Below are 9,818 nucleotides of genomic sequence, written 5' to 3' on the forward strand. Positions count from 1 at the left end.
CTGTATTTCTATACAAGTGTGAGCCTGACAATGAGCATGATATGTCCCTTTAATTAGTAGGCCTGTTTCTTGTAGAATTACTGACTAAACAACCAACTAATTATGGGAGCAGCACAAACTGGACCAGCTAGTAGCCCCCTGTCTGGCTGTGAATGGACGTTGGCTCTGCAGGTTGAGATTTGACGTGGTAATCATCAGAGAGCGAGAGAGGAGGACGGGGGTCTCACTCTTTCACAAACACTCACTTTGTCTTTGTCTCACCCCTTCATATCATGTTTGTCTCCTGTGTAACATGTCCTCTGTCCTCTAAATAGATACATTGGTATCTTCTTGTGAGGGAACTATACACATAAACTATACAGTTATTCACCATCTGTCTCTCTGTCTCTCTCTCCCTCTGTCTTTCTGTCTGTCCCTCTGTCTTTCTCTCTCTCTGTCTCTCGGTCCCTCTGTCCCTCTGTCTCTTTGTCCCTCTGTCTCTCTGCCTCTCTGTCTTTCTGTCTCTGTCTTTCTGTCTCTCTGTCCCTCTGTCTCCGTGTCTTTCTGTCTCTCTGTCCCTCTGTCTTTCTGTCCTCACCAAACAAATGCAGCCTCCCTCCATTCAGCCCCATCCTTTTGATGTCTTTGTGCTGATGCCACTCTGCCAATATAACCTCTTTGTATTAGTTTCTCACACACACACACACACACACACATATATGTCTTCGTCTCCTTGTCCTGGCATGGACTGAATAGCCTGTTACCCCTGGAGACTGAGGTAGTTTCTGATTGGTTGGTTTAGGGACCCTCCTCCCACTTCTCTCTTGGATGGTTTCTAAGACTATTTTTCAAGTTACTGAACATTCATTCATTCATTCATTATCCAAACCGCTTATCCTGTTCAGGGTCAGGAACAGTCCAACCAAACTAATCTCCTATTTAGAAACATATAGCTGTATAAGGCAACACAACAGCACACCCTTCAACGTTTCTTTAAATATGTATCAGTTACTTTTCCTAACATTTACCACTTAGAATTCCACATGACCCACAAGACGGAGAGAACGCAGACAGAAGGTTTTCTTCTGTCCGTTACTTTTGTTTTTACATTAGAACCTGACATTACCTACAACACTTTTAAAATGAAGACTCCAGAGACGGCTTTGTTTCCTGTAATTCATCCCCCGAGCTACAGGAGCCACAGAGCGTCTCGCTCATCATAACATCGACCCATCTGATCAGAGATCCAGAGATAATCCAGAGATCACATGATCATAGTTACTGTGTTTCTAAATCTCTACCTCAATCTAACTCAAAGCTTTCTGAAAGGGGGACACTGTGAGTAGTTGAAGAAGATCAAGGGCTTTGTGATTTTAGATGCTGTGTGTGCAGGTTATTTATCTGTGTGTGCAGAGCTCCTGGTGTACTCAGGATGGAGCTCCTAACCGCTGTCCTAAGCCTAGTTTACATGATATTATTAATAAGTGTATCATTTTGTCCTCGCTCTATGTCTCTTGGTCTTACTGGCATTCCTAAATGATAGATTTCTTTTTTTTTTTGTTTGATATTATGAAATTGTAATTGTTATGTTTGTCATGTTTCATTTGTGAAGATCTTACCAATCTGTTTGTATTGTACTTTTATTCCACTCCCACCTACCTTACTCTGCTTTTAAAACCTCGTGTCTGATATCTGGTGGAGAGGCTCTTGGTGGACTATTGAAGAAGCTCATTGGGACAAAGTAATAACTATCACACATTTTGCTTATTTCAGGTACCATCCGTCCGGTGCGGAGGAGTTTCTATGACCCAGTCTCGGCCCCAGGTCAGGGCTGGCAGTGGGAGTGGGAAAACGATGGGGGTACGTGGACGGCCTACGACATGGAGGTGGCCATTGCCATCGAGAACGCCCACAGTCGGCAGCAGCCCTGCCTCGACCTGACACCCCTCGGCTTCTGCTACCTCATTGATTTTCACAACATGACACAGGTGGGTTTGAATTCTTTACATGGACATCAATAACAAAATCAACTTAACACTCCTTCCATACCTTTTCTTCTTTAAATAAATGAGTGATATTTAGTTTCAAGTGGCAGCTCCCCCGTACTGTGATGAGCTCATGATAAGGGCTAAAGGGTGACTTTGCTAGTAATCAACCTGGACCCTGTTTTCTCATGACTGGAACAACGTTTTTATAATTTTCTCCAGTATTTAGCGAATTTGCTGCAGCTGGCAGCTGCTAAATGAGCTGCGAGGGCATTGCACAGCACCAATGTGACGTTAGGTCTACTAAAAGTGCATCCTGTGCATGTGCCAGCCTGCTGCTGACAGGCTCAGATATTTATTATAGAAGTCTGACAAGATTCTGGAGAGGACCCGACAGAGAAATACAACCTCTTCTTCTCTTTACCTCTCGCTTGATCCCGTCTGTGAAGATGGGACAGCATCAGGTCTCTGTGGTCGGAGGGTCACAGCAGCCTCAGGAACACCACCAGTCTCTCTGTCTCTCTGTCTCTGTCTCTCTGTCTATCTGTCTGTCTGTCTGTCTCTCTCTCTGTCTCTCTCTCTCTCTCTCTCTCTCTGTGTGTATGTGTCTTTCTCTCTAACAAACTCTGCCCGGCACATCGCAAGATTTCAGAAAGAGACGTCTCCTTGAGCGAGACTCTTTTCATAATGTTGTCAGACACTTCGGAATCAGGATTACATTGCACCCCTCTGGATCAGTACTGGACCCATTCAGAAATTGCCTGTAATTGTAATAGTTAGACAAAACTAAATAGGGTCCAGGTGGAAAAGTACCCCTGTACCCTTGAACTAGTAATCAGAAATGTTGTAAAAGGACTGTTTCGTTGTGTCCTGCAGGTGAACAGACAGAGCCAGAGGTGTCGGAGGCTCCAGAGACGTGCTGACATGTCCTACCCTCTAGTGTCCGGCCCCCTCCCAATACCCAAAGGAGGAGGCCTAACAGGAGCCCTGCTTGGTGTTGGGGTGTCAGGGGCCAGCATGGGGATTGGAAGCTCTGTCTCCCCCAATGGACCAACTACTGGACTGGGCCAGCCTTGTTCCTGCCAGCAGTGCATGCTGGTCTTCAGTGTGAAGAACAATACAGGAGGAGCAGGGATACAGACTCTAGGTAGACGCTCACTAACCATGCAGCGGCCCAAGAACTCAGCGCTGGTCTCCTCTAAACCTCTGAGCCCGTCTAAGTCCGCCACTCTGGGGCGAGGACAGCAGCAGAACTCAAACTCAAACTCCAACTACTATCAGACGCTGCCGCACGGGCTCGCCATCTCCAGAAACACCGCCTCTCCGAGAAGGAACGCCCAGCTCTTCGCTCAGTCGCTGGCCGCCCTCACCGTGGGCACCTCCTCTCTGGGTATCTCCTTGTCTTCCAATAGGCCGCCTCCGCCCTCCCTCCCGCCTCCTCAGCCTCCGTCATCCAAACCGAACCTGATCCCTCCGTCCATTCCCGCCAAGCACTCCTCATCTTCAGCCAACGAATCAGTGCCAACCGCCACATTGGTCTCCCCTGCCAACAGCGTGACCACGCCCCCCTCTCCTGTGCCATCTCCGTCGCCAATGGTGATGAAGCCGCAGCGCACGCTGTCATCTGCAGCGACAGTGTGCCATGCCCCTCTGCCACAGAGATCAAGCTTAGCCGGGCTGAGCAGACCAGCGTTACAGAGGATTGCGATGGCTCAGTCCAGAGCGCTCATAGCATCAGGGTGAGTAAATCAAACAGACCCACCACAGGACCGCTGACTGTCGAAGTACACACACAACACCAGCAGCTTCATTAACCTCTTAAGCTCGGGCCCTATTTGTAGGCCTCTGCTCGAAAATGGCATACCCATACTAAAGTGACCATAGTTCTGTAACTCCAAGGTCTATTTTAATAATTTTTGATGCTATAATCAGATCACAACACTTGTGAGATTGTTCAGATGGGTAATATTGTGTATATGTTGCTGGTTAATATAGTAAATGAAGACATTACACAGCTCAAATTGAAAATAATCAGGTTCGCCTGAAAAAAAGCACTTTTATTGATAACATGTTTTTGAAATAATGCAGATATCTCCCTAAAAACTCTCCCAAATCATAGCACAACCGATCAGTAGTTGCTGAATAAAGGTTAAAGTGGGATAAAGTGAAGAATAAGAGGCTTTAGTAGAGAGAGGTCAAGCGAGGTCATCATTTTCGAACCAGCTGTTGCAGCTCTTACATTGTACTTTTATATACTATATAACTATATATTTCATTTTTTTATCACTCATATTATTCAATACATCCAAATACAGCTGTTAGGAATCATTTTGAGATTCCTAACATCATCAGAGCCTGTTTCTGGCTGTCATCTATAGGGTTTTCTCAGCTCATGTGTGTGTATGGGGCTGTAGCTCAGCCTATCATCGGTCGATTTCAGTCAATAAGCCCTCCTTCGACGCGTCAGAGTCGGAAGGCGTGTGTCGAATTTGGTGTTGATTGACAGACGTTTCAGCGAGTAACGTTGCAAGAAGTGCCGCGTCTCCCCGACCGTAAATTTCCGCTCGCCGGAAGTCTGACCGCTCGCCCAAGCTGGATTGACCGCTCTTATTCTGGAAAGAGCTCGGAAGTAAACAGGATGCAGTTGGCAACAATGATTCCAGCTTTGAAACAGATAATCTGCGACGTTATTGTACTCATTTTTCATAAAACGGGTCCGAAAACCCACGATTTTTTTTCGGCGGAGGGCAGTACAATGGTACCTTTGTCCACTCACAGCTGTCTACTGCTTCCACGGAGAGAAAAACCGAAGTTATTTATGTGTTCGGCCACGAGTGCTAATGCTATAAAATGCATTGCAACGCTTGGTAGCCGCTAGCATCAGGGAGCAGATATTGATTTGCCGTACACATAACGGCGATTTCTGGCCAGGATTTCATGTTTTTATGCCACATTTTCTAGATGCTTATATTAGTAGTCTATAGTTGTGTTTGGAGTGTGTAAAAAGTGATTTATATGATAGTGTTGCCCATACGTTACTTTTTAATCCGGAAAAAAAACTGGACAAATCCACAATATTACCGAAGAATAAGGCTATTTTTCGTACAATATTTTCAGGGGTGCTGAGCCAGAGTGCCCCCGATATCGGTGGTGTCGTGCTTAAGAGGTAGGACGGGTCCGTTACATTCAGAGGTTTTTATATCACTCTATAGCTTCCCGGTGGTGTTCCTAAAGTATTCAAATCAGAACATTCACGTTTTGATCGAAGCCTGTATGCTTTAGAGTCAAAATGTTTTTTTCCCACGTCAGTGTATTACCTACAGTAACTTAGATAGCAGTCGTCATGCAGACAGGAGAAACAGCTCGGAGGCTAAGCGATGTCCTGCTGTGGACGCCACGTTAGTTTCACACTGCTTTTGTCAATGGAGTCTTGTGTCTTTGAAGAGAGCGATGTATCGGCTTCAGTTCCCCATCGCAGAGGGCAGATCAGAACACAACGCAAATAATAGCATACTGGATTGACTGAACGTTAGTATTATTATTATTAGGTGATACACTTTCAAATGATTTCATTAACATGTTCAAGGACTTCAGTTGCAGCGTACAAAATTGGCGACCCTGAAATTGCACATTAATTTGCACCTCATATTATCATATTAACATCCAAAATGAATCTCATCCAGGATGTTTTCCCATATCCTGCAGTCCTCCAAACAGTTATTAGCTCTCCACAGACATGCGGTGAGAAATGCAAGTTCAAACACGCAAAACCCCGCTAGATATGTAAACACATACATACTCCCACCTGAAGGTGTTGTGCTTGTTGGTGTTCTTATGAGTCACGTTTTCGTTACACTGCACTGACTGTGAGTGGAGAGATTTCAGAGAGTGACTCGTGTCACATTCTCATCCATTCCTGTTGGGAGTGTCTGTTGTGTTTGTTCTACTTTGGGGTTTCACACCTGTTTAGCGGTAAAATCCTAATTTCCTTTAAATCAAATACTTGGCGTGTTGAGCAGAAGGCACTAAACAGAAGTGAACGTGATAATGAATTCCTCATGAAGGTGACGGATTAACAGGCAGAAGACAGGGAAGAACAATTCAAAATACTGAGCCAAATGAGATTCATGTGTCTTGTGTCAGGTGACCCTAACATTTGAAACAATCAAATCCCTGTTATACGGCCTATTAAGGTGTATGGAGGCCATTATAGGTATAAAGATGATAAATAGTGCTGGGCAACGATTAAAATAATCGATTAATCGCAATTAATCGCATTGTTATGGCAAAGTTCAATAATGAATTCAAAAGTAGTGTATTGCGCACTTTTATTTTAAAAGTACTGCTATATGAACAAAAGGGCAATAACATTTGGTTCACGAGATGCAGGTAGCATGTTTTATACTTAATGTGAATATAATTCATACTTTGTTGGCATCTTATTCTGAAACCGGATGTTCGTCTGAAGAAACCGGATGTTGTCTCACGTAAATCTTTCCGCTAACTTTCAAAGTCCTTCGCTCGCTCCCGATCTGTGCCGTTTAAATGCGTTTACCGTGAATTTCAGCATATAGGTGCACTAAAATTACTGACTATAGGATGTTTGCTGGCTTTTATCCCACTGTTCTTGTCATCCTCTTGTTGTTATGTATATGTATTGTCTCTTGTCTTTCAATTAAAAAAAAAAAAAAAAATTATAATAAATTAAAAAAATGCGTTAATGCGCGATAAAATAATTGTCGGCGTTAATTAATGAATGCGTTAACGCGAAATTAACATGTTAACTTGCCCAGCACTAATAATAAACCATGGGGGAGGGGTAAAATTCAGAGAAAACACTCAGAATTTCTGAGATTAAAGTAATTTGTTTTGATCAAACCCATCCACACCACTGAGCCGTCCGAACTCAGCTGTGCCTGAAGTAATGCCATTCTGGTAATGATGGAAGGTCCTGAAAGATACATATATATGTTTTCTTTCACGTTCTTTCTGTGTTTTTATTATTGGTAATGCATTCTTCTTTTTCCTTATGTTAGACCTGATGTACGTTTTATTTTGCCAGAGTTATCAGATAAATCCTCTCTGCAGACGGCCTCTGAGTGAGGAGGACAAATGGAAGTTTGACCTTTAAACTATTTACTATTACCGAGCCTTCTGTGTGATTTCCATCTGTAAAGTGGCATCTGTAGAGCAGAGGGGGAGGGATGGGGGAGGGATTGTGTGAAAGACAGGCGAGTGAGTGTGAAGGTCATGGGTCAGCAGCTATTTTATACACAGGAGGGGAGCACGGTGCAGCGGTCTGAGCAGAGAGCTCTGTGGAGACCTCAGGAATCATGGGAACACACAAATGAAAACGCAGCGTAAGATGTGGACGAACACAAGCTCTGCATGTACAACCCCTGTTCTGTGAAGCATGACGTTCTCACTAAGGGGAACTGTCACAGTGAGATGTCTTCCACACTTCTTCAGCTCCAGCAGCACAGTGCATTTACTAAGGCCGTCAGACTCTGTGAGGAACAGTGTGACGACTAAACCAGCATTTAACATCTGTTGCTGTTGACCGGTTGCAGGTGACAGTGAAGTGAGCCTTACCTGTTCTCCTCCCACTCGGCTCTCCTCTCAGCCTGAACAATAGTTCTCGAGCACCTTAAACTCAACATGTCTTTTAGATCACATCCCCGGTCATATTGTGTACTTAATGCAATAATATGTGCTACATAAATTACTTAAAGTGGATTTCCTTGTAGTTTTATATTAAAAATCAATCATCTTTTCTTCTTAAAACAAAATATGACGTGCGCTAACATGAGCTACAACCGACTGATTTCAACCAATGTGACATGACATCCACCAATCAATCTGCAACATTTAGTGACGGAAGAGGTGTGTGTGGAGTCACAGTCCTCTGTAGCTCCTTATCATGCTACATGCTAAGCTCGCCCACTTTATAGCAGTCCAATCAAATGTGAAGGATATGTCTTGAATAACTCTTAAACTGTACACCGCTCAAATGCAGCGATAAAGCAACATGCTTCTGTCTTTAGAAGCAAGGTTGATTTTTCTGAGCTTCTGCACAACGGGTTGAGTTGTGCCTACAGTGTATTTATGAAACATGAAGGCTCTGTCCGAACCAAGGCGGCAGACTTCATTACAGGCAGCACATCCACATCTTCCATTCTCACCTTTCACAATAAAAGCCCCAAACAATATTCGCAGGCGCCTATTTTGACGTTTGTAGTTTTGCGTGAACTGTCTCAACAACTACTGGATGTATTGCTATGACATTTGGTGCAAACATCCATGTTCCTCTCAAGTGTAATAACTTTGCCGACCCCTTCATTTTTCCTCTGGCGCTATCATCAGATCAAAATGATTGATCATTATTATTATTACAAAATACTCTATGACCTAATATCTGCAAAACTAACGGCATGTCCCCCACCTAGTGCAAATGTGCTAATACCGATCAGTGTGCTGACACGCTAAACTACGATGGTGGACATGGTCTACTTGAGACCCTCAGTCTTCAGTCAGACTCAGGGACTGCTGCCTCAATGCACTTGCGGTTGTTTCCAGCTCCACCATGCTCCCCGGTCATATGGAGGAGGGGGGGTGCTGCTCTTTTACCCACAGAGGCTGGCTTTAATCAGCTTCCAGTCACAACTCAACTCTTCTGCAAACTGATTATTCAGCACTGCAGCTGGAAAGAAAAAGTAACTTTCCATGATGTCATATGGCGGTGATTAAAGAAGTTTCACCAGAGCTTTCCCATAAGTGTGTTCAAACAACAGGTGTGCGCTTCACCTTTCTGGTGAGAAAGCCTACCGCTGCACAGGAAGTGATGCTATTCAATTTTAGAGACCAGAACATGGGATTCTTGCTAAAAACCTGTGTCAAACTGAAAGTAAGGTCAGATGGTTTTGCGATGTAGATTGTTTTGGTGCTACCCCCCCCCGTCCCTTCAACCCTGTCGCTATTGCCGGCCCCCTCCTCTCCTTCCCTGGCTCCTCTCCCGTGGCCTCACAGCCTCATTGTTGGTCTCCACAGTAACCTTTGTTGGATTAGCCAGGCCTGGGCCGCATTAGCAGCACAATGCTGAGCCTCTGCTACTTCTCTCTCTCTGCTCAGACCTTTCCATGTTCTTTTCCTACCATTTCTTCACTTTCCTCTCATTTGCTTCTCTGTCTTTCAAAGACTTTATTGGTATGAGTTCTCACTGTTTTCTCTTTCTGCTTCCTGTAGAGTTTGGGGCTGCTTTAAATACAACTCCCGGATCGTGAAGTTGCCTCATTACAAGCCTCACAGCATTTATTAGAGTAGGTGTATGTGGTGGAATCCCCCATCATAAAGAGGCCGGGGCTGTTAGCATATTCCTAATGACAATATGTGTCAGGTAGATGTGGGGGGGCAGACAATGACACCCGACCAGTCAGCATTGTTTCTATCCCCAGACAATCACAATTCAGCAGAAGGGAGGGGTGTGTAGGTGTGTGTGTGTGTGTGTGTGTAGACAGTCCCAGACTCAGACAGCGCCCAAGACAGAGGCTTATGGGGTGGGGGTGTTACAAAACAAAGAAACGAGTCAGCAAACTGTCAAAGATTGATCACGTAGTGGTGCAAGAAATCAGGCCAACACCAGAGAGAGAGGGGGAGGTGACACACTCACATACTCACACACACACACCGATGCCTGGCTGTGAAGGCATTTAACAAATGCACACATACACATGTTGTCCTTCTCTCTCACACACAGTAAATATTGACAATCCTAACGGGAGATCCAGTGAAGAATGTGTGCTCTCCCTCCCTCTCTCTCTCTCTCTCTCTCTCTCTCTCTCTCTCTCTCTCTCTCTC

General features: G+C 44.6%; 1 protein-coding gene across 1 annotated transcript; it reads left to right on the top strand.

Annotated features, from left to right (window-relative positions):
* The first annotated feature begins 516 nt into the window (after positions 1 to 516).
* Positions 517 to 3,820, top strand: LOC116377859 (E3 ubiquitin-protein ligase DTX1-like). The gene is made up of 2 exons (XM_031839609.1): positions 517 to 1,967; positions 2,841 to 3,820. The coding sequence occupies exons 1-2, from the start codon at positions 1,860 to 1,862 to the stop codon at positions 3,705 to 3,707; spliced, it is 975 nt and encodes a 324-aa protein (XP_031695469.1). The 5' UTR covers positions 517 to 1,859; the 3' UTR covers positions 3,708 to 3,820.
* Positions 3,821 to 9,818: the final 5,998 nt, after the last annotated feature.

The sequence above is a fragment of the Anarrhichthys ocellatus genome, unplaced genomic scaffold (genome assembly GCF_004355925.1).
Source record: "Anarrhichthys ocellatus isolate YVR2014 unplaced genomic scaffold, GSC_Weel_1.0 scaffold1771, whole genome shotgun sequence".
Classification (NCBI taxonomy): domain Eukaryota; kingdom Metazoa; phylum Chordata; class Actinopteri; order Perciformes; family Anarhichadidae; genus Anarrhichthys; species Anarrhichthys ocellatus.